The 26,080-nt window shown below is 38.4% G+C and overlaps 1 protein-coding gene across 1 annotated transcript in view; it reads right to left on the bottom strand.

The window, feature by feature from the left end:
- LOC140233293 (uncharacterized) overlaps positions 1–26,080 on the bottom strand; it is a 177,877-nt gene that overhangs the window by 19,994 nt on the left and 131,803 nt on the right. Inside the window, exons 56-76 of the mRNA XM_072313402.1 lie at positions 24,865–25,119; positions 24,031–24,282; positions 22,185–22,433; positions 21,383–21,496; positions 20,413–20,535; positions 19,839–19,961; positions 19,016–19,138; positions 17,977–18,105; positions 16,764–16,889; positions 16,189–16,323; positions 15,627–15,791; positions 13,639–13,800; positions 12,793–12,909; positions 10,686–10,943; positions 9,842–10,093; positions 8,628–8,882; positions 6,961–7,221; positions 4,647–4,901; positions 3,952–4,209; positions 3,274–3,549; positions 2,478–2,729 (exon numbers count right to left, since the gene is read on the bottom strand). Of these exons, the coding sequence (XP_072169503.1) occupies positions 2,478–2,729; positions 3,274–3,549; positions 3,952–4,209; positions 4,647–4,901; positions 6,961–7,221; positions 8,628–8,882; positions 9,842–10,093; positions 10,686–10,943; positions 12,793–12,909; positions 13,639–13,800; positions 15,627–15,791; positions 16,189–16,323; positions 16,764–16,889; positions 17,977–18,105; positions 19,016–19,138; positions 19,839–19,961; positions 20,413–20,535; positions 21,383–21,496; positions 22,185–22,433; positions 24,031–24,282; positions 24,865–25,119 (4,140 nt within the window). The remainder of the gene's footprint in view (positions 1–2,477; positions 2,730–3,273; positions 3,550–3,951; positions 4,210–4,646; positions 4,902–6,960; positions 7,222–8,627; positions 8,883–9,841; positions 10,094–10,685; positions 10,944–12,792; positions 12,910–13,638; positions 13,801–15,626; positions 15,792–16,188; positions 16,324–16,763; positions 16,890–17,976; positions 18,106–19,015; positions 19,139–19,838; positions 19,962–20,412; positions 20,536–21,382; positions 21,497–22,184; positions 22,434–24,030; positions 24,283–24,864; positions 25,120–26,080) is intronic.

Here is a 26,080-nt window from a genome sequence, read left to right as displayed (position 1 = left end):
TTCTCAAGCGCTTGCTTGCTCCACTCGCTCGCAAAAATAGTAATATCAGCATAAGGCATGGTCCAGATATTGAAAATGTCAAAGAAATCAGCCTACATGTATACATGCTATGACATGCCCAACTCGGGACCCTCTGCAAATTATGTACGAAAAAAACAAAAAACAAAAACAAAACCAAACAACAGCAACAACAACAACAACAACAAAATCGCCATAGTCAATGAATCCCCCCCCCCTCCATTTCCTTATGAGCAAGCAATAATGACTCTGATGACTCAGTCAGGATACATCTATGGGCATTCACAGGGATGATCAGGGGCGTCGATCCTACTGGGGGATTAAAGGAGCATTTACCCCTCCCCCCATAATTCCCAAAATTAGGAAAATTTTCTTGCTTTTGTTTTCTAAAAGGAAACTGTCCAAATATTTCATCAAAAGTGTGACCAGATTGCTGAATTTCAATTCTTCAAATGCAAAATCTTTCTCGTACTTTTTCCAGTTCGATCCTTTTCCTATAAGACTTAGTACACTTTACATTGATAGATTCAAAATTGTTTTTTCTAAAGTGTGCACCAGGACTGTCACTTCAGTTAAAAAAAGAGAAAAAGTTCTGTCCGGTGGGAGGATAAAATTTAAAATCTTTTTTACTTCGGCGATGACAGCTTTCCAAATTCTATCAAAAATGTGTTTTAATACGAGGCATGCATTTGTATTTGTATCTAATAAGAATGCCAAAGCTCCCTCGTATGCAGGGATGTCGATCCTGGAGGATTGGAGGGGAGGGGGGCAAACGTGTAATTTTGTCCCCAAATAATTCCCGAATTGAGGAAAAATTTCTTGCTTTATTGATAGAAAATTATATTTATCCAAAGTGTACTGCACCAGAATGCTGCATTTCAATAATCTGAAAATTCAAAATCTCCCTAGCATGGGTGCGGGATGCCCCCTCCCACACCCTCCCCCGTTTGGTCCTTTCCCTATAGACTTAGTACACATTTAGATTGACAGATTTCCAAATGTGTCATTCAAGTGTGCATCAGATCTATCACTTCGATTCTAATAAATTCAAAAGTCCCCTCATCTCGTTTAATCTACTTTTCCCACACTCAGTTCCCATCCATTGATTTAGACTCTGCACACTTCGGGATTGACAATTTTCTGAATATTCCATGAAAGTGCGCATCACAGCATTCTCTGTCAAACCTAAAAGTGCAAAGGCTCCGTCGTTGATGCTACACACGGCCAACAGGGGCTGAGATACCACAATTTAGTCATTCAATCATCTGTGAATATTTCTTTTTCTTACTTTTTTGATAGGAAAAAAATTTGGAATTTCACCAAAAGTGCGCACCAGATCCCTGAATTTCAGGTCTGAAAATGCAAAATCTTCCTCGTGTGGGACGGGAGGGATACCCTCCACTCCCTGCTCCACTCCCTCACACAGATATTCCAACTCCAAGTCCCTCCCCCGTTGTGAAAATGATTGACGCCCTCGCCCTTCCCATTGCCTTTCCCCTCTCGATCGCTCTGCTCTCTCGCACATTTTTTCCATGTTTTGCCCTACCCCCTATCATTTAAAAAGGACAAGTTCACCTTCATTAACATAAGGATTGAGAGAATGTAGCAATATTAGTAGAACACATCATTGAAAGTTTGAGGAAAATCGGACAATCCGTTCAAAAGTTATGAATTTTTGATGTTTTTGTGTAGTCACCGCTGGATGAGAAGACTACTGCAGTGTATGATGTCATATGCATACAACAATATCAGGAAAATGTAAAGAGAATTTCACAAAATTTCATCTTTTGAAAAAAGTACACATTCCCTTGACTCCTTACTGACATATGTTATGGATGATATTATTCCAATTGCCTTTAGAAAGAGGCAAGTCAAGTGCTCTTTTATTATGCGAAAAAAGTGAAAATATGTTGAATTTTCTTTACATTTTCTTTATACTGTTGTACTCATATGACATCACGAGCCTTAGTAGTCTCCTCATCCAGCAGTTCCAACACAAAAGTTTTAAAAATTCATAACTTTTGCATCGATTGTCCAATTTTCCTCAAACTTTCACTGATGTGTTCTACTAATATTGCTGCATTCTCTTAATCCTTATGTTAATGAAGGTGAACTTGTCCTTTTAATGGAATGATGCCCCTGGGGATGATTGCTTTAATTGACTAAAATCAAGAAAATTGAGAAACGCAATAGCTATAAGGAAATATCTACTTCATTGTTACATATAGAGAAATGGATATCCATATTACCATTTTATTGATTTCATTTGCACGTTAATGCAGGGGGACTATACATTTTTTAAAGTATGGAGAGTCAAAATCGTTTGTAAAGCAAAAAGAAATAAACAACAACAACAAAGTTTTTATATTTTTAATGTGCGATTTTCTGCTGAAAGTGGGCGGACAAACAAAAACAAAACCAAAATAAGAACAAAAATGGAATATAATATGGAAACTGACCTTGTGCTATAATGTTGAAAGTGCAGAGGCTTTGCAGCCCACTGGTGTCAGTGGCTGTGTAGGTGACCACTCGCACTTGACCAGCTGTGAGGGTAACTGGAGGGGCGCTGTCCCCAGTCACAGTCGCCGTGCCCTCTGCATCTACTGCTGTGGGCACTGTCCAGGTTGCAGTGGCCACGTTGCTTCCAGCAGAGACAGTTACAGTAAAGGAGCTGGGACAGCCATTGATGGTTGGTGGATTCTGGTCCACAGCTGCATTGAAAAATCAGACAAAACCAAAGTGAGTTTGATTGCCTAATCTACTGTGTGCTTTAGAGCATCAAAAGCCATTTTGATTCAAAACTGTGTTTGGCTAGAGCTTGTCCTCCTAACAGTTTCTGCATCATCTTTTTTTTTTTTTTTTGTGTGTGTGTGGGGGGGGGGGGGGGGGAGGTGGAGGAATAGAAGGGAACAGAATCTATGTTTGACAACATCATCGAGGTTTTACTTCGCCAGGTTACATATCATTTTCATTTTGTTGTAGAACTGGAATATTTACAGGTCACTAATTCCCCAGTAACTACAACAATGTCATCTTTGTCATATCCCAAGTATTTTCCTGATATCACTTGAAAAGATCTGCATAGACATCTCATTAGATCACCTATATCTATAACACCTACATATCAGCAAAACGATTCTTCATCCATATCAGTTTTTCGTAAGTCAGTCCACAACTGCCATTCCCAATGGAATTGCCAAGGAAAGAGAAGCTTTCAAGATATGACAAACATCACAATAAAATACATCAACTCACGAGTGGTTCCCGAGCCGACAACAATCACATTGAAATTGCATTCTACTGCGTTGCCCTGCTCATCTAGGATGCTATAGCTGACCGCGGTTGTGCCAATACCAAAGCTGTCTCCAGGGTCGTAGGTCGAGGTAAATATCAGATCACCACCAGAAGGATCTGTGGCTGTTGGGACTGCCCAGGTGGCAGTTGCTGAGGATGCACCTGCAGCAGCAGTCACGGTGACATCGTTCGGACATGAAATAAGCGTCGGTGGAGTTGTGTCCTGGTTGTCTGCAGCTGAAGGAAAGGAAAATTGGAACTTAAATATGTTTTTTTTTTTTTTTTTTTTTTGCAGAGACATGATAATTGCTCAGACCACAATGCATCAAATGATTTTTATGCCTTACATAAAAATTAACTTCGTATTAATCTGATGAGCATTTGTTGGACGTGTGCTCAAGCCAGGAATTGTGCATTTAAGAATAGTGCATGTATGCAACAAAGTCACTTAAATACTAATATACAGTGCATATATATATATATATATATATATATATATATATATATATATATAATGATTCAACACGTGTGGACCATGTAGCTTCATACATAATATAATCAAGTGTCCTTTTCTAAGTGCCATTATTTATGATGGTAACGACAAATTGCAAAGGGTATTTATTCAATGAGTATACTAACCTATGACAAATACATATAATGTACATGTAGCAGCATTGTTGTTTGCATCAGTGAAGGTGTATATGAATGGTCCTGTCTGTCCCAGAGGAAAGAAACCCTGAGTGAGTCCTACACTTGGTGTTACTACCACTCCATTGTCGTCTGCTGTGGGCAAGTCCCACGAGACAAAGGTGAAGTCTGAATTGGGATCGGCCGTACGGACGACTGATGAACACGACAAGACAATTGGTGCCATTCTGTCTTCGACTGGTCCAGTGTCTGTGTCATGAGATTAACAGAAATGATAGAGAAGATATTTTGTTTTATGATTTTCTGTCTGCATATATGACACAATTTGAAGAAAAGAAAAGGAAAATAGTGTTCCCTTCAACTTGAAATGATACCAGCAAACTTTGGCTAACATATTAGACTATAAGCTTTTAAGAGAGAGAAATGCAATTTAAAAACTGAAAAACAGTAAAAATAATGACACTCAAAGTGCAGTGAAGTATAAGACATCAAAGTTTGCATAAAAGCGAAACTACAGATATGGATGTGTAATATGAAAGAACTAAAGCAAAAGAAAAAATTAGAGCAAGTCATACATTACATTCCATATTGTGTGACAGTAGGCAAGACAAATCTTATGTTCTTTTACATTATATAAATCGATTGAGCCAAAAGGTGGCTTTGCATGTTCGACATATCAAACACACCTGAAGACGTCACAATGATGTTGAAGACACAGGTCTGTTGTAGACCAGCTTGGTCAGTAGCTGTGTAAACTACAGCAGTGGTTCCCAGGGGGAAAGTAGCGCCAGGGCTGTGGCCACTGGTTGCTGCAACAGAGGCTTGCCCCTGTGTGTCTGTGGCAGTTGGTACCTGCCACGTTGCAGTAGATGAGGTCACACCTGCAGCTACAGTTATTACCTGCGTCATTGGACAGTTCACAAACGTAGGTGGAGTTACGTCTGAAATAAGGGAATGTTGAGAGACAAAAGAAACAGCATGTGATAATTGACTACCAATAAGGTAAGAACTCATTCTGTTGTGTCCACATCTTTGGTTTAGTATCAGAAATAGACACATCACATATTCCAGCACTGATGTTATTGCCGTACGTGTGCTTTAACTATCACACACATTACTGATAATCGGTGCTCTTAATGTTAGGTGGTGCGATTTCACCATGGACATACCCATATGTTAATCCCATTATTTGTTCTAAGCTCAATTTGCAGTAACACATCCAGCATGCTTGATTAGTCCTCTCTAGTGTATTCATGCTACTTACAACTACAACATTTCATGGTTTATTGCTCCACACTCATTTAAATATGACAGAAGTACTGTGATCTTGTTAGTGTCTTAATTGCTCAGTTGTCCTACCCGTGTAAAGGAAGCAGGTGATTAAGGATACAGTCATGCAACCTCGCTAACCTTAAATCAATCTGAACTGACGAAAATGGTTGGACTTAAGCAAAAGCTGGGATCTGCCTACATTGAATTTGCCTTGATTTTTACTCATTGAACATACTTTTATCAGTGTTAAAAATTACTTATGTAATACCAGTTGTGTGAATATATCTCACAGTTGCAGATTCATTACAAATTGAATGAATAGAATAAAAATAGACCAACCATTTCTGCTCATGCATATATTATTTTTCCGGGGAAAGACTGGAATTCCTTGGCAAACACAAGATCAGGAGAAGCTAAATACAAGAGTTACAGGCTAAGCAAGCTCATAGATTCCGTGGGACTTCTGACTGACTAAAACAAGTGGGATGGTTTTGAAATGGCGGAGATGGACCAAAAACTAGAAAAGCACTCTGAGACCTCCGCCAAGCAGCTTCTTTCCACCGATGATATTACTCTTCCATAGAGGTCAGTGATTTCCCCCCATATGTATGCATGCTGAAATATCGCCCGATTTCCCAATATAGAAGCCTTTGTTAAATGTCATAAACCCTCTGCTGCGTGGCGCAACTTGCCCTAGCAGAAACCACAGCATGCACTTTATTAGTGCGTGTATGAAAACCTCAAAAATGCGCAGCCTGAATTCCAAAGTTTATTGACCCTACTTGCCAAAATATTGAAAATCCTTCATAAAATCCATACAAATTTCTGGATCACTACCAAAATTTAATCATCTGTTCCTTGTGTCACTCTCAACCTTTTTTTTTTTTTTTTGAGTTTTTTTGCACATGGACAAACAAACGGTAATGAAAACATAACCTCCTCCCTTGGCGGAGGTAACAAAGCTTACAAAGACGTCTTAACAACTTTTAATTCCTCTTAGAATTGTATGCATTATGGTAATGAAAACATAACCTCCTCCCTTGGCGGAGGTAACAAAGCTTACAAAGACGTCTTAACAACTTTTAATTCCTCTTAGAATTGTATGCACTTTGATATTTCATGTAAGAGATTTCTAACTATCTCACCAAAATGAAAACCTGAATACCCATCTCGACCAAAACTTTACCATCCCATTTGTAGATTTGGCAGAGAATATCCTACAGTTGAACCTCTCGTATCCGGACAAGTCGGGACCGGGGCTCGTCCGGATAAGGGATTTGGCCGGATACGGGAGACTCAATGCTTTATACATGTAGAGTCTACTATACATACACATGTACTGATGTAGCCCATTGTAGTACCACATGTAGTAATGTGAATACTGCAACCTTTTCATTGTTACACACAGTAAAACAGACCCCAAAATAGAGGTTCGTGTTTGCAAGAATGAAATCATTTTCTTTTATGAATTCTTGGGATGATTTACCTAAATAATTATTAAGAAATGTATCCGTTGGGAATCCCCCTTTCCTCCCGTGATTATTAAAAAAAATTTTATGTATGTAATGTATGTTTTAATGTATGTAATTTATGTATGTGTTAAGTAGAGTTAAGTTTCAAGATAAGTGATTATTTGGTTAGTATCTCATCTCGAGAAATCTTTGACAAAAATGATGTCATGTCTGAACAAAGTACCTGAAGCAGGCCTAAAACAATAAGGGTCAATACCTATCACTGCCGTTGTTGAGACAGTCACTGTGAAAGAGCAAGTGGTCTGCAGGCCAGCACCATCGGTGGCAGTGTAGGTCACCACTGTTGATCCGAGTGTAAACTGTGATCCAGGGGAGATGTTTGGGATAAGAGTGACCTGTCCACTGTTGTCTGTTGCCGTGGGAGCAGTCCAGCTGACTGTCACTGCGTTGGCTCCCAAAGGAAGTATTGCAGTCCGGTCACTTGGGCAGTTGTTAATGACTGGTGGTACAGTGTCCCCTGTAGTAGGTTACAAACAATCACAATAATTGCAGACTGTGGAATTAAGACTTGATTAATGGAAAAAAAAGAAAAGAAATGAAGATGGACTTTATTTGGTCCAACTTTATATTAATAGTACATCACAAGGCATCGATGTTAAATGAGGCTACATTATCTTTCAAGTAATTCTTGTTACCACACACATACGCATTTCTTTCTCAAACAACCACACTTTCCCCTAAAATAACCGCACATGTACAAACTGTATATGCTAATTATCATCTAAACAGCAGAAATAGCATTATCTGCAACTGGGCTAGTGTTACAGGTATGTTATGGATGGTGTGTGTCATAGTATCAACAATGAGGGAACCTATACATGTAGGTACACATAAATAGCTCCTGGAGACTTTATCAACCATTCATCTTGGCTGGGTTCTCTATATCTTTATTTACAACTTCTTGTCTCACTTGTCCGTTAGTCTTTGTTCAAGTCTGATCATCATCACTTAACCCTAACTAGGCCGGGCTATTTAGGTAGATGATAGAGCCGGGGGGCCTCCAGATCTCAGCCGTTGACCGCGCGATCGCGACGAAAATTGGCACACACATTGCTTATGATGTAATCTAAAGTACCATGAAAAATTATCATTTATGCTCTATTATGCTAATTTATGCGTAATGATGCATGAAATCAGACAATTTGGTGTAAATCACTAAATATACCTCAAAACAGGCACATTTTTTGTGTAAATATTCTTTTTAGTGTCCTTAGCAAATGTAAGAGAAAAAAAAATGTGTCATCGGAAAAATTTCTGAAGTATTTTATTGTTTTTTTTTATTTATGTATTTCTTTGTTTTTTCGACTTTATGTTTTTCATTGTTTTTTCGATGAAATTTGTCCGCAACATTGTTCCGAACAAGAAAATATGTTATTAATTGATTTTAATCAATAGAACCCCAAAATAATCACGGTTTTATGAAATTTGCCTGTGAGCTCAGTTTGCATAGAAATTGTACACAAAGTCTTTTTTATCTTTCAATGAAATTGACGTTTTTGAGCAATTTTTGGTCTGACATGCATGTACATATTTATGCGCAACTTCGGAACCGCGCCCGGTTCCGAAGGGCGCGTGGGAGCAGTCCAGTTAGGGTTAAACTCTTCCCGAGCGACGTAGAAGGGGCAGAGGACTGTACGTGGTGGGTCACATCGAGGATTGTAATGCATAGCTATTGCAAGCCACAGGATATGTATAACAGATTCTAGAACTCCTGCCTATAATGTGCGCATGTATTCCACAATCTATTTTTGTACCATCAGTGGGCATGCAGTCACATGTTTTGCTTCTCCGAGGGTGAAAAATCAATGAAGAAGAAGAGAGAGAGAGAGAGAGAGAAAAAGAGGAAATGCAAGGAAACCATACCTCCATCAGTAACCACAATGACATTGAATGTGCATGCCGACTCCAGCCCCACTGCGTCTGTTGCCGTGTATGTGACCATGGTTGTCCCCGCAGTGAAGAAAGATCCCGGGGCGCGGTCGACTGTCAGAGTAACTGGAGGGCTGGCATCGGTGGCCTGTGGTGGAGTCCAGGTGACCGCCACGGTAGTGGTACCAGCGGGTAGGGTGGCAGTCTGCGTACCGGGGCATCCAGTGATCACTGGTGGGGTGACATCACCTACAGTGACAGCAATAATTGAGACAACATGCATTTGTGGTCCAAACAAAACTGCACAGTCATAATTGTTTTAGTTTGTTTCTTTGGATCTAATCTGCTCATATTGGTGAGGATTCAGCCAGTTTTTCTCTAGCCGAATAGACAGCTACATTATGTGGAGACTAAAATCCTACAAATTTTTACAAGTATATGCTAAAAATAAATAACAAATATAGTAAAAAAACTTATTCAAAAACTTTTGATGGACAAAAAATAAAAGTTAGCGGATAAACAAAACCTTAGAGAAAAATATTCTCAAGACAAATGCGATCTGATACTCTCACTTGATCAAAGGGACCTACCAGCGACGTACTGCTTGATATAATAATCAAATCCGACTTTTGAAGCTAAAATGTTTTGGGAGAATACAAAGGTACTACACGTATCTGTTGACACTATACTCTGGCATCCATTGACCGAAAAATTTGTTAATCTGAACAGTGTCTTTAATTCTGTCCATCAAGTGACAAGAAACTTCCATATCATGCACTTGATAAATCTTACACTACTTTCACTGATATCATGAAGTATAATGACAGTACGGATGTCGACGTAGAGCATTGTGTTATTACAAAATCAAATAGTCTTAAACAGGTTCCTTTTTCTCTATCCCAACAGTCCCTATATACTGTAAAACTAGAAACGTTTGTAGCATGATCTTTTTTTCTCTGCGACTTTGAGCTGACGGCCTTTTTTGCGGCATGAAACTTGCTCCTGATTTGCCATCACTGGCATTCAATGTATTGTGTAGACACACACTTTCATGTGGATTATACTTTCGGGAATCTCGACTCCTCATGAAATTCCAGTAAGTTTCATGCAGGCAAATATTCTGGTTTTACAATAGATACAGATGAGATGAATACAGAAGGACCTGTGAAAACATCTCATGAATGGAAGCGAGGAGTTCACATCTTCACCTGATGTCGCGACAAAGACGCTGAATGTGCAAGTGGTCTCTAGTCCTGAGTTATCAGTGGCGGTGTAAACAACTGATGTTTGTCCAGGGGAGAATAGTGCCCCAGGATTGAAGTTTGACTCCAGGTTTACGAAACCACTGTTGTCTGTAGCAACCGGAGGGGTCCAAGTGATGCTGAGCGACTGTGAACCACTTGGCAAAGTTTCAAATATGTCATCAGGGCAACCATTAATTACAGGCGGCACTGCGTCAACTGCAAGAACATACAGGAGAGATACAAAGGAGTGCAGAGAAATGGAATTGTGTGACATTGCTATGTAAATGGAGAACTAATGAAAGAAAAAAATCACTGTTACTGAAACATTTGTGACACTCTACAGAAGAGAATTTGTGTTTTAATAGAAATATTCTAAAAGAAATATCAGAACACCTCTGCCCTTTATAAAATTCTAAATGTATATAAAATCTGACAAGAGATGAAAAGACATTAAGAACATCATGGTTAGTTGAAACATTTATGTTTTACTGTATGCAAAAATCAGCAGCTGCATCATTTATTAAAAAATGTTTATACTGATATCAATGAGGTATCCTTCAGTCAGCTTATACTTAATATCAACAAAGTTTTGAACTTTTGGCATAAATTGCAAATAAATTGCAAATAATCATTTGAATGCAAGTTTTGACTCAGCTTATGGTGGTGATTGTACTGCAAATAGAACAATCCAAATTTTAAAAAGCAAAATTTCACCTTTAAAAAAAAAAAAAAAAAAAATCACTTTTGAAAACTGAAATGAGCAAACTTTACAAAGAAGAATATGCTTCGTCTCTTCAGAGACACTCACTTGTTGATGTCACAGTGACATCGAATGTACACGTAGTTGTCAGGCCGGCCGCATTGGTAGCCACATAGACAACTGGTGTCGTTCCGGTGGTGAACAGATCGCCGGGTGACAGGTTGCTCTCTAGGGTTACAGTGCCTCCAGCATCTGCATCGAAGGCCTGTGGTGGAGTCCAAGTGATGGGCAGGGAGGTGGAACCAGTTGGGAGGTTCCGAGTGATGTCCGACGGGCAGCCTGTGATGGTAGGGGGTGTGTCGTCGACTCCCGCACCTATACATAGGAGATACACAATACAAAGGCAAAACGATGGAATGTACCATGCATACTTTCTCATGACTGCTCACAAGGTTTTATCAAGGTCTCTTCTGGGTGATTTCTTTTTTTTTTTTTTTTGGTGCTTTTTATCTACCTCTGAAGTATACAACCTAATTTTAATGTTATTGGTTTGCTATAGAATCTCTGCCTAATTTTACATGCACACATGGCATTATGCTGTGTCTGTACATGCGTATGAAGTCAGCTTAGCATACATCATTTGCAATATTGTTTTATTTGTGAATCGAAATATTGCAAAATATGCATATCATGTAAGCTATTACTCTCTGTTGCATTGCATTGATAAGACTTCATGAATGGAAAGAAAGGAAACAAATGGAAGTGTCAGACTTAAGGGAACATGTGCCTTAATTCTTTATGTGCCATGTTCACACGTCCAACTCAGTCGCCGGCGTGCCAACTTCGCATATTCTGCTCAAACACACAAAAAGCCAAAACCGATCGATAAATTGCCTAATCCCGCGGTACGATGAAAGCGTTTTTCGCGCTTTTGTTCCTCTCACACACGGCTTGCATTCTATGTGGTGATTGACTATCAAGCGGTGTTCCCAACAAGATTTGCGTGTACATTTTAAGTTTCTGTCACGGTTTTATGTGCAAAAGTCATGCCTTTACAGTAGTGTAGTAACTGGTCATTCAAAAGAAAGATTGAAAATAGATTTGTCATACAATTTATTTCGAAACAAATTTTGGCATTCCTCTTCAACGTTGCTCACTATATGTCCAGCTTAACAAAAATTTGTAGAAGTTATACAAATTGGAAAAAACAGGGTTCTTTCTCAAAGCATGACCATTTTCCTGTCTCATAATAACGGGGCACAGAGGGGTTTCCACCATGGCACATAAAGAGTTAAAGGAACATGAGATGGACAAGACTTGTGGTCCAAAGGAGAAAACACAAACAAACACATTTCTGAAACAGAATGGAAGTCTGATTGACAGTGGATTCTGAATAACTGCATCTTGTCTTTATTACCATTCACAATAACATTGAAGGTACATGTGGCCCAGTTCTGAGCAGTATCCTCAAAGACATATGTCACCAGGGTGGTGCCCACATTGAAGAGTGTGTTTGGAACGTTAGACCGGTAGGTAAGGACGCCATCAGGTGAGGTCGGTTCTATCCAGGTCGCCAGGGCCTGTGTCTGACCGAACTGGACGTTGACGGTGACATCATCAGGGCAGTTCAAAACAGTTGGAGGGGTGAAGTCAGCTATGGGATACAAAAAAATAAAAAATAGAAGAGCACAAGTTTTAGAGCGTAGCAGACATCTTTTTTTTTATTAATATATTTTTTTTTATTCATTGCGGATGCAGGGGAAAATCACCAGAAAAAAAAGAAAAGGAATTAAAAGGCAAACAATAGAGGCTACAGAACTATAAATATATATATATATTTTCACCTAAGAACTGGGTACAATTAATCACATCTGTTTTTTTTTTTTTTTTTTTGCATATTGCTAGCAAACTAGCTTGGCAAGGTACAATGAAGCACTGTGCCACATAACTGTTCACTGAGTACTTTTAAGGACTATGTTCATTTAATACCCTAAAAGCTAAATTAAACACACATTTTGCATTTTAACCCTGACCACAATGAAAGCAAACAAAAAGAAAAAAAAAACACAAAAAAAAAAACCCCACAAAAAACATGCCGCCCTCCTCCAACCATCTGCCCTAACCCATATCACACTATTATCCTCTGTCATGGCACATTGAGAAAACGTAAAAAAAAAAAGAAAGAAAAAGTAACAACAAACATCATTTGACTTACTGACGGTCTGACAGCGATCGCCGCTAAAGCCCGTCTGACACTGACAGGTGTAGTAGGTGTCGAAGGAAGTGCAAATGCCGTTGTTCTCACAAGGATCACTGGTGCATGGGTCTGGCACTGAAATGTGGATTGAAAAGTGGCATAAGAGATGGCAGCATGAGGAACTGCCGATTTTACAGCTCATTGAATACTTTTTATGACTATGTTCATTTAATGCCCTACAAACTGATGGACATTCTACTCCTTAAAGTATTATCCTTTGCTACTGGGCAACTAAAATCAAATATGATGTTGCCATTTTTTACTGCACAACTGGAATGCATAGTAACACAGACTGAAGAAACAAATACAGTTTGGTACTAGCTCTTTGAAGTGCCTTTGAAAACAATTGACAATACTCATGGCTCTTTTTCATCTTTCTTCAGAAAATCAAGAGTTACAGACCTCGTATCATATTTTGTTTTTGTTGATCACAAAAATAGAGCTTACATATATCAACTTGTATAATTTCAAAGCAATAAATGGAAATTTTTTATTTCTGTGGAAGAACTGAACGACATAACCTGACATAGAAAAATGAGATTCCAACTTGTCTGCTGCGATCAAGTCAGGTGATTGTTCACCTTAAAAAAAAAGGGAAAAAAAGACCCACAATAACTGATTCATATTATCAGAGATGGTAAAGACTTTCATTTTCCATTTCATTCATTTCATTTCCCAACAATGAAATACACATTTACAAACACAAAATGACACAATATCAATACAATATACGTAGTAACAACTTTCAACAGAACACACGGGTGACTTGAAGCAGCAGGAATTACAGGTAGGCCCTATACTTACTGATTGTCTCGCAGTTGTGTCCAATAAATGTTGGCAGGCAATCACAGATGTAATCCACATCGCCAGTTACGCTCTCATATGAGTTGTGACAGGTGCCACCATTCTGGCAGTCAGGTCTGTTGGGGTTGGTTGCCTGACAGATATCCAGTGCTGGGGCATTGACTGTGACGTACGGTAAGAGATGGACACATGATCGTAGGCATAGGAAACACAGGGCATTACAGGTTCTTAGTCCCATTAAGTTAAATCTCTGTGAGGTGCTCTCTATGTGATGAAGCACATAGGACAAAAGCAATGTACTGTTAGGTTTGTTTCACAGGAAATCGGTACCAAGTTTGTGATGGAAAACTGGATGATAATAGATCTGAAGCCTAGAACCATCTTACATACATTTTTTTGATGAATGTAAAGGAAGGTCACTCATACTTATCTGATTATTTGTATAGGCTACTCTGTAATGGAGTTGCACCAAAAATCCAAACATGATATTAAAACATTGTACATTGTAGCTTACATTTGATACTAGTCTGTCCATTACATTTATTCATCCATCTATCTGTCTGTCTTTCTGTCTATCCATCTGTATATCTATCAATCTATCTACAAATCTGAGATCTATCTATATCTCAATTTATCTATCTACCCATCTATCTATCTATCTATCTATCTATCTATCTATCTATCTATCTATCTATCTATCTATTGTCTCCAATATCTAAATGTATGCTTGTATGTTTGTATGTATGTATCTATCTACAATATCTACATGTATCTATCTATCTATCTATCTATCTATTATCTCCAATATCTAAATGTATGTTTGTATGTTTGTATGCATCTATCTATCTACAATATCTACATGTATCTATCTATCTACAATATCTACATGTATCTATCTATCTATCTATCTATCTATCTATCTATCTATCTATCTATCTATCTATTATCTCCAATATCTAAATGTATGTTTGTATGTTTGTATGCATCTATCTATCTACAATATCTTCATGTATCTATCTATCTACAATATCTACATGTATCTATCTATCTATCTATCTATCTATCTATCTATCTATCTATCTATCTATCTATCTATTATCTCCAATATCTAAATGTATGTTTGTATGTTTGTATGTATGTATCTATCTACAATATCTACATCTATCTATCTATCTATCTATCTATCTATCTATCTATCTATCTATCTATCTATCTATCTATCTATCTATTATCTCCAATATCTAAATGTATGTTTGTATGTATGTATCTATCTACAATATCTACATGTATCTATCTATCTATCTATCTATCTATCTATCTATCTATCTATCTATCTATCTATCTATCTATTCTCTCCAATATCTACATGTATGTTTGTACGTTTGTATGTATCTACAATATCTACATGTATCTATCTATCTATCTATCTATCTACCTATCTATCATCTCCAATATCTAAATGTATGTTTGTATGTTTGTATGTATGTATCTATCTACAATATCTACATGTATCTATCTATCTATCTATCTATTATCTCCAATATCTAAATGTATGTTTGTATGTTTGTATGTACGTATCTATCTACGTGTACAATATCTACATGTATCTATCTATCTATCTATCTATCTATCTATCTATCTATCTAACTATCATCTATCTATCTATCTATCTATCTATCTATCTATCTATCATCTATCTATCTATCTATCTATCTATCTATCTATCTATCATCTATCTATCTATCTATCTATCTATCTATCTATCTATCTATCTATCTATCTGTCAGTCTATATCTCTCTATTTTCCACCTGCCTGCCCATATATCAGTCCCTACACGTATGTCATACAACCTATGTATTTTTCTTTCACTGAAAGTCATCACAACAGATAACAATACGACACAAGCACCATCTCACCAACAGTTACTTAATATGATTCAAAGCTTAGATACAAAACTCTATATTCTACTCTGAAATCAGTCTCTTACCAGTAGGCAGCTGGCAATTTGTGCCAGTAAATCCTTGAGCACACATGCAGTAGTACTGAGGAGTGTACATGGTAGGAGTGGGATCGTTGCTGTGGTAGCTGTTGTAACAGGTAGCGCCATTCTGACATGGATTAGCATTGCAGGAGTCGAAGCCTGGAACGGCAGCTGCAAGACAGAAATAGAATGTATAAAGATTCACGTCAAGTCAAAGTAGTGGTATCTCTTATAATAACATCAGCAGTTTAACATTGGTGACTGGTCAATTTTTACCTTAACTCTGAGAGTAAAATTTGTCTTGAAGGTTGGTAACAATTGGTTGCCACTGCAACCATACCCCCGGGGTCACCCATCCAGGCTTCATCCACTGTGTAGGCATGAGCAGTCTGGTGATTCAGAGCACTTCAATTGCAGCCAAGTGATTTTTGTTTTTCTTTTTTGGCTGTTTGAATGGTGGCAAACAACAAAATCAAAAAAAAAATGGAGTTTTGCATCATGATGCAAAAACCAATTTCTTCTGGAGGTGAACTTAATGGCCATTGTAAAGAATGGGAAGGACACTCACCGGTCATCTGCTGGCAGTTAATTCCAGCATAGCCATCTCGGCAAAGACAAGTGTAGAATTGGCTGTCCAGGGTAAGGCACTCTCCACCATTGGCACATGGGAAGGAGTTGCAGGGATTTGCATTTTCCGAGATCACTGGAGGAACAAAACATAAACATATCAACTACGTCAAAATTTTTACAAGGCTGGCAAGACTTGATTGCATTTACTAATTGCCTTCCAAAATTTCTTGGGAAACTGATTAATAAAGGGGAAAACTTTTGCACCAGAACAGAACAGAGAGAAGGAAAGAAAAAGAAAGATAGAGAAATAGACAAACAGACAGACATATGGACAGAGAGATGGATGAAAAAAATATATTCTAACTTTACAAGAATAATACATCAGAATCACTTGAAAAGCATCCCATCATTACATTCACAATCTAATCACTCTGTGGTATTAGTATAAAAATACAGATCACACTTCAGACCATACTCTACTAAGTTTTGACAATTGTATTTCATATGAAAAGTAAGAAAAATAGTGCAAACAAAAACAAAGTAAAAGATGATAAAAACAGTTCCTTCACTCACCAATTTCACAGTTGACTCCACCGAAGCCCGCGGGGCACACACACTGGTAGGCAGAGCACAAGCCACTGATTTCTTGACAAACTCCCTGATTCTGGCACGGGTTCTGCAGACACGGTGATGGATCGGCTGCACATCGGAAATGCAAAGGTAATACGATGTCAAAAGGGTATACATGATGGAGATGTCGTGGATCAGAACACTCATCTTTGAATGATGTGAATGTGGTATATGGTTTGTGAGTTTGAGCCCATGCTAAACCCGACACGTTTGCTCTTCAGCAAGGCACTTTGTCCACATTGCCGCTCTCCACCCAGGATTTATACATGGATACCCAGTAGGATGAGAAAGTTTAGGTCGGTTTATCAGCACCACGTGTACACATGAAAATGGCTGCGACTGGCTGGAATGCTCCCTAGGGAGTGGAGCATGAGCACTGTCAGTGCTGGTTTGAAATAATGTACCCAGTGACCTGTGTAATAATAGTCTGTAAAGTGCATTCAGATAATCAACAAGTGTGAATTGTGCTATATAAAAGCTAGCTAAGATTATCTTTATTACTATGATACAAACAAGTAGTATTGTCGGAAACGTATTCAAAAGAATGTGGTGTGTTTTGTTGCTACTTTATTTCTTTTCTTTTTTATGGCACTTCATAGGCCCTGGAACAATATGTTATACTCATGAATGATCATTCTGATTTGCCACTATTGTAACCTCTCCATAGGAACTGTCATGGGAACTGTTATTACAAAAGATCTGAGATAGCAGAGCACTTCCGCATGCATGCAGAGAAATCCATACGGTAGAATGGGTATCAAAAGATAATTATGTGAAATGATGACCTGTACACACAAACATTTCCCTCTAGCAATGCTTGGTTTACATATCATTAGCTGAGAACAAGAAGGGCTTTACTTCAATTTTGGAATGTATTGAGTTACTTGTATCATGTTGTTGAGCTTGCTGTCTACTACATTATGGCGTCAATCTTAGATTATTTTCATTTTTACTAAAATATAACAATTTAAACTATAGGGGCACTGTGTAACATTACTTATAAATCTACCCTTTTCATTACACAACTTTTTATTACACCACAATTGATATCAGTTTTAACTACGCTCAAAATGCAATAGCACCCTTGTTGTTCTCAGCTGACGATACGTGAACGCAACATCAGGAAGGTCAAAACAATGTCACTGTAGCATCTCACCTATTTCACAGTTGTAGCCGGTGAAGCATCCCACACAATCACAGGTGTAGGAGAAGCAGTTTGCATCTGTCGTTATGGCAGAGCACTGGCCGTTGTTCTGACAAGGCGATCCAACGCACGGGTCTCGAGCTGCATGGAGAACACATTTATAGATGTAGTGAGGCTTCCAGGAGGGGTGGGGGGGGGGGGTGGGATGGGAGGGGACAGTTGGGGAAAAAAATCCAAGGCCTTTGCTCATCTCAGGGAAATGAATCAATGGATTCTAGGAGCCTACAATGCTGTAAATAACATGACTGGTGACAATTCCATGAAACTGATATTCTATCTTTACACCCCATCCCTTATCTCACCAGTGCCCTCCTCCCCCCAAAATAAAATAAAATAAAATAAAGGAATGCAGAGAGGAATATTCAACTCCACTTTGCCATCTCCTTAACAGATATCACATGTCACATTAGGGTGAAGATTAGTCTTGACAAACAGGAAACAGACCAAGATAAACCAAAAAAACCCCAAAAAACATTCTATGCTTGACATCAGACTTATTTAATTTTCTCTTTGTGATACTGCAGATGTAGAATATTTCACTATGTGGAAATTTTAATGAATCTTGCACAAAACTTAATAACAAAACACAACTATTCTTTTCTTAACAGTAAAATATATAGTTCCCTCCTTGACAAACTCAGAGTGAACTTCACTGATAATCACTTTTTTTTTTGCCCCGAGCAAAAAGAAAAAAAAAAAAAGATCACACAAAAAAGTCCACTTTCACAGTAGATATGTCAATAATTTACGTAAGAATTCAAATTGTACCTTATTGCTATGTACCTGTGTCCAATGACTGCTCAAAGGACAAACAAAATGTGGTCATCATAGACAAGTGGTTATTAAAGAGAGGTGGCTTAAAAAGAGCAGATTTGACTTGTTGTTGTTGTTTTTTTTTTATTGGGGGACAATATCCTCTTGCTTGCTATTCTGTGTCTTAAACAAAAGTCCAATCCTAGATGAGGTCCTATATCCTAGATGAATAATTTACCGTCCTCGCAGTAAGCCCCGGTGAAGCAACCTGAGCAAGCGCACTGGTACTCGGTGCAGACAGGGCCAACAGGGATGCACTGGGCACCATTTTGACACAGGTGATTGTCGCATGGATTGATGACTGTGAAAGAAAACAGCACATCGTTAGAAGAAAGAAATATTGCATCAACTGCATCAATCCAACAAAGTTTTGCTCCATGAAAGGAAGTCAAGAATTCTTTTCTTTTATTTTTTGCCAATCAAGTTTGTTAAATTTATCTTTTTTTCTCTCTCATTAGGGTACTTCTCAGTCTATATCACACAAAAAATATCTATTAAAACTAGATATATATCTTAACATTTATATCAACAACAAGATGCTTTGGAAACATAGAATGAACTGTTATGTCTTTATTATAGAACATTATATATCTATTTATCTATCTATCTATCTATCTATCTATCTATCTATCTATCTATCTATCTATCCATCCATCTACTGTATAAGCTGTTATTTTCGCGAGGGTTTAATTTTCGCAAATCACAGTTGGGTCACGAATTTAACAACACGCGAAAATGTCTACATGTGCTTTGTTAATAGAGCACTAATGTAAAGGTCAGCGTCGATTCGCGAAAACAACATCTCGCGAAAATGTCTATGACCTCGTCATTCGTGAAAATATCTGTACGCGAAAATAACAGCGTATACAGTATATGTATAAAATGTCTATCAAGGCTGACAGCATTCCTTCTGAAACGCTTGAAGCTTACAATATCCCTTGCAATAGATTTTGCATTGTTAAAACATTCCCGAATGCTGTCTTGCTACAAATTGTACTTACAGATTTCACAGAATTGTCCTGTATAGCAGAGAGGACATGTGCAGGTGTAGGTTTCGCAGTCATTGGGGTCGATGGTACAAGCACCGCCGTTCTGGCACTGGTGGTTCTCACAGGAGTCAATGGCTGGATGTGCAGAGGAATTTTCATTATGCCACAAAGAGATGTACAGAAGGAACAATACATGTGATATTGCATGAAGAGTTTGATCGCAAAACGACTTAACTCCACTCTTGTCAATTTGAGGTATTTGCAATTAAACTTGCTAAACAAAAAGTGGTAAAACATACAACATAATGAACTGATATGGGATATACAAACGTAGACATGTTCTTTTCTTCTGGGGGTTTTTTTTTTTTTGTCTTTTGGAAACTTCCCCGAAGACTCTAGACTGTGTGTGATGGTAGTTGATCTCTAATTCATTTCTCTTGATGAAGAATTTATTAAGAGATGTGATTAAGTGTATATGTTGGAATACATGTATCATGTTTCCCTTTCACTTCATCTACCAAGTCTAGATAAAGTGTTGTAATACGATAATAAGGATAGATATTGTGAAACCCTCAGTGTTGTTTACCTTCAGTGCAGTAAGGGCCAGTGAAGCATGCAGGGCACTGGCATGTGTACGACACACAGGAACCTGGTACAGGGATGCATGCTGCACCGTTTTCACACAGATCCTGAGCACAAGGATCAATAGCTGCAGATGGTAAGAGATAGAGGATTTAAGTGACACATCAAAGCAGTATGTTGATGGAGGAGATATAGGGGCTGTGTCAAATTTAAACCATCCTCACAAGGTTGAATGATTTCATCACATTTCTCACTGTTTTTCTAAACACTCTTTATTTCATCCAAAGAAATGGCTTTGTTACTGTAAAATGAGGTATAATCGTGTGCATTTTAATTCTGCGCATTTCCTAAGAGCCAAGATTTGCAAAATTTATAAATGCATGTGAAAGTTCTTGTCTTTACAATATACATTAGAGGCAACTCGCGAAAATTTCTTGCCACGAAAAAGATTGTCAGTTCCAATTCGCAAAAATTTCATGCCGCGAAAATATTGTGTTTTACAGTATTCAAACACGTCAGCTAGATATCCAATGTTCGCAACACAGCAGAGTGTTGATGGAGAAGATTTATGGGCTGTGTTAAATCTGGAGAAGATTTCTCTGTAGTTTCTGTCTTGTCTTTATTCTTATAATCCTAACAAAATGATCATCATTATACCTGGGAAATACCTGGGAAATTATTCACTGCATTTTAATTCTTATAAAAAATGTTCGGAGGTGGGTGGGGCACGGAAGAGCCACAATGGGATGCTTTAAAAGTGGATATTTACAAACGAGCAATCTTTCACGCTTGGCCGGGTAAGATGAATCTTGCATGTTATTAATTCCACGGAATCAGGACATCAAGTAATGGAACACATGACGTGCAAAAAATATTTGCATGCTTTCATTTTTGCGCTACCTTCTGGTTGCATGAAATACGTGAAAATTTCCACACTGCAAAAAATGTACACTCTTACAGGAGTGATTACTTACGTGTGGCACAGGTTTGTCCTGTGAAGCAGTCAGTACATATACAGCGGAAGCTATCCAGGCCCTCTCTCACACATTGTCCTCCATTCAGGCAGGGGTCGGGACTGCATGGATCACCTATCATGTACAGTGAAAACAAAATAATCATTTAAGTGTTCATGTGTGTGTGTGCGTGTGCAAATATTGTGTGTATGTGTGCATGCAAGCATGTAGCGTCTTTGCTACAAATGTCAGTCATTTTATCCCTCATTGTCTAGTTTTCACTAAAAAACAAAAAAGTGTTTAATTATCTTGTCAAGATTCCTGGGGCCTGCTTCAATAAGCTCTAAAATCAATCCTATAAGTTCAATGGAACTGATCTTTCCAAGGAACAATTCTCGGATCAATCAATCCTCAAAAGTTTTGTAGGAACTGTATCACCATTAAGGTAGTTGGGAACAATACAATGTATTTTGCACCCAATGCTCTGTTCTAGAATACACCTTGAATGCCTATGGATCCTTCCCAACTAAACCTGACCTGAATCTGTCCCAACATTGGTTCATTGTTTGACTGGATATAGTTCTCATGTTTAATAGTGAAACAGGGCCCTGGACTCTTTAATACTCCAAACGGACTCTTCAACCAGAGTTCCAAAACGAGAATTTGCAACTATCTGCAGCCATGACAATGAAAGTCCGATCTGTGCAGAATATATGGCTGCTGAAAAAGACATTTTATAACAACAACAACCAGAAGCAACGACTACCTACCAGTAGTTCCCTTTTTTGTGTAGGTGGAACCACTGGGCCTGACCAATGCTTACCGACATTGATAGTGACGGTGAAGGAGCAAAAGTTTGTATTTCCTGATGGGTCTTGATAGTTGTAAATAACGGTGGTCCCTCCGATGGGGAAAAAGTCTCCAGGGTTTGCGGTCGATGAAACAAAGATGACTACCCCTGAATTATCCGAGACAGTTGGCATATTCCATGTCACCACCTCACCGGCAGTTCCAGCAAGGACAATCGAGGTGATATCAGCGGGGCATTGCACTTGTGGTGGAACATTGTCCTCTGAAGGGAAGAAAAAAAAATATATTAGAAACACCTCAGCTCAACTAACTTTGGTTACTAAAAATGGTGCTTGCTTATATAGATCCATGAAAAGAATCTCATCATCTCACAGAATCCTGGTATTAAAACCCTTTATCCAATAGTGAAAGAGAAAGTGATACAAACCAGCTGAATGCACGTTAAATGGGTTTTGAGATAAAATAGCTATCATCTTAACCCGTTCCTTCCGCAATTCTCTGAGTGCCTTTAATGCCCCCAAACGAGATTCTTTTCGCCCGTCGACAGAGAGGCACACAGGTTGGTAATACAGCTGTTTGAAGGCAGTCAAGCGGTTCATTGTGTCCCCCTTTCTACGGTCAACTACATGTGCCCGTGAACAATGGAAATATCGATCGGGTGCGAGGTATGAATAGAGCGTGTGCTGATGAGCTCTCAGAATCTTTTGTTCTACGCAAAACCAGGTACCTGAATGAGGTGACTGGGGTCAGCGAACCCGCATTTCTAACTGATCTCAGCCTTGATCATTATGTACATGTTCGTACGAGTTTACAGCAGAACAAGCAAAACACTAAATCAGGAAAAGGTACATAATACTGTAAAACCCCCTTTTTTAAACAGCAGGAGAACAAATCCTGATAGAATAAACTCTGATCTTATTATCAAACCCACTTTTCTGAGCATTTTAACACAAAGAAACATGGACTTAGGTCACTGAAGCAGGCACCCTTGTCTTCATTTTGGGAACCTGGTAAACCAGGTTCCCGTAAGGAACGGGTTAATCTTGCACCCATGTATCTTCAAAAGCTAGTCTCTCTTCGCTCCTCCTCTTCTGCCAGACCCTCCGTTCATCTTCTTCTCCCCAATTACCTTCATGGCCCACGTACAAAAACCCGTTATGGTGACCGAGCCTTCTCTTCCATTGCCCCCACCCTTTGGAATAAACTCCCTCTTTATATTCAGAATGCCCCATCTGTTGAATCATTTAAAATTCTTCTCAAAACTCACCTATTTAATCAGTTGTAATCTTTTCTTCTTTTTTTTTTCTGGAGGCGCACACAGTCAGTTATTAATTATTGTATCACTGTATCACATGTATTTTTTTTTCTTCTTCTTTTGTAACTGTTATGCTGGTTTTGCTAATGTTATCGTGTTTTCTAGTATTTTTGTATGAATAGCACCAGTGCGCTTAGAAACACAAGTATGAAGCACCATATAAATGCAATTATTATTATCATTATTATCTTTTCCATGCATCGTATCCATTTGATTCTGTGCAAAACTAATCTTAGATGATTTGAAGAGGTTTAGATAATAAAACAGCAAAACAACATTTCGTTGCAGAACTAGACTATTCAAGAGAAATGAGCCTTTAAATCAAAGTAGTGAATGTTTCCAGAACTTGTTCTACAATTGATTTCATGATATTACAGACTACTACAATGTAACTCCATAGAGCATTACCCTTGATAAAGACATTAGCTGACACTGTTCTTAGAATGTTTATATTTCACATTATCTACTTATCACTGTAACTGTTACTAAAGACCGCTAAATTACTGCCTGCTTTTCAGGGCATTCTGAATCTATAAATCCACACCTCTGATCACGGTGATAGTGAATGTGCACTGCACGGAGTTGCCTGCCTCATCTGTCACGGTGTAGACAACGCGCCACTCGCCGAGTCCAAAGCTATCTCCTGGTGAAAAGTTGCTGGTTATGGTCGGGGCATTTCCAGAATTGTCCGATGCCGTTGGGGCTGTCCAGAACACTTGGACAGAGTTCTGTTCCAGGGTCAGGGTCCTCGTCATGTCTCCTGGACAGCCAATGATCTGAGGTGCCGTGGAGTCCACTGAATGTCAGAAGAGCCAATACATTCACCCTCAAAGTATTTATAGAGACTTGTACACATTATTTAGACAGATTTGAGACACACACAAAAGTACACAGACACTCAACTTGGGGCAGAAGCAAACCTACAGACTTGTTTGTTTGCTTTCATTTTCTATCTTGCAAAATGACTGGATAGCCTGTATTTAGCTGCATTCACCAGTCTGAAGAAAACTTAGAATAACAAAAATGCAACACATTGACTATTTTTGTGCTAGCTACATGTTGTGCTAAATGGCATCAATTACCACATGACATGAATTTCAATTTTTAGATTAGTACATTGTGGTAACATGATATACGTGTATAGGATTATTCTGCATACTTTTAGCACATGCCAATTAACAACTTCACAAATAAGTGAATTTAACTGTATAGAGGATATCAAGGTCTCTTAAAGACTTAAACTTAAAATATTTGAGTAAATCAACACAATTGACATATTTTGGTCCATTACAGAGCATCCTACTCTGGGATTTTTGTGGGGTTTGGGCTGGGTAGACACATACATGTATGATATGTGGCCCGATGGTGTTAAATTTACCTTGGTACACAACAACTTCAAAGACACACTGAGCAGTGTTGCCAGACTCATCAGAAAACGTGATGGTGACTGTCGTCGGGCCAACCGGGAAGACATCTCCACTGCTGTGAGACCTCTGTGTCACACTCTGCGTGTTGGAGTTGTCAGTGGCCATTACAACTGGCCAGTTGACCACTGCTTGATTCTGGTTGAAGCTAACTGCCACGGCAATGGCCTCTTGCGGACAGTTGAGAATGGTAGGTGGTACGGTGTCAACTATACCAACAGACAGAGTGCAGTGGGGGAAAATAAAGAATGAGAGAATGTACAAGTATTTCACAACAGAACCTCTAAACTGTTGGTAAGGAAATGGGGTGTAAACTTCAAGGATATGTAATCTGATGACCCTCTCATAGCTCTCTGCTCACATTTGGCAAATTGATAGGTCCAAGAAACTGTGGTTTTTTTTTTTGTGTGCGTGGTTTGGTGCAAGCTGTAGTAGTCTTCTGATCCAGCAGTGACTGTACAGAAACTCTAAAATTTCACTACTTTTGAACAGATTAAATTGTCGGGTTTTCCTCAAACTTTCGCTGATGTGTTTTACGAATATTATGACATTCACTAAATCCATACATACAAAAGGTATATCAAGGTGAATTTGTTTGTTAAAGGGGCAAACTTAACATACTATTAAACAGAACTATCAATAAAAATAAACACTTCATTCTTACAGTATAGAAGTATGTGCAAAAAAAAAGAAGGCAAATGAAATCAATTCACAGTAATAAAATCCATCATGCTGATTAAAAGCAAAAAAAAAAACCCTGTCTTTAAGAATTCACATCTTTTCATTTCCAGTCTTACCCTAAATATCAATGAATAGCTTTAATGTATACATTCTACCACCACAGTAGTGTTGAGTCTTATTCAAGGGAAACATTCATATTCACTCACACAGAGAATGACAACACAATACTGATGTTTTGGAGCAAAAATAAACTGCACGGCTAACTCTGGTTATGAAAAAGTCGTACTATTGCCATATACAATATAATTTTAGTAACATGACATGTTTCAGCATACTTTATTTTATTGATTGCCTTCGTGCTTTCATGTTTCATTGAAAATCATCTACGGTAAGTGAAAGTCAGTAAAGTCAATTGCACTATCACATTGTACCTGTGCCAATTAATGTCATAGGAGTTGACCCTGATGGGATGATATATTGCAAAGGAGC

This window comes from Diadema setosum, chromosome 9, assembly GCF_964275005.1.
Source record: "Diadema setosum chromosome 9, eeDiaSeto1, whole genome shotgun sequence".
In the NCBI taxonomy this organism is placed as follows: domain Eukaryota; kingdom Metazoa; phylum Echinodermata; class Echinoidea; order Diadematoida; family Diadematidae; genus Diadema; species Diadema setosum.
This window is presented reverse-complemented; position numbering and strand designations above follow the sequence as displayed.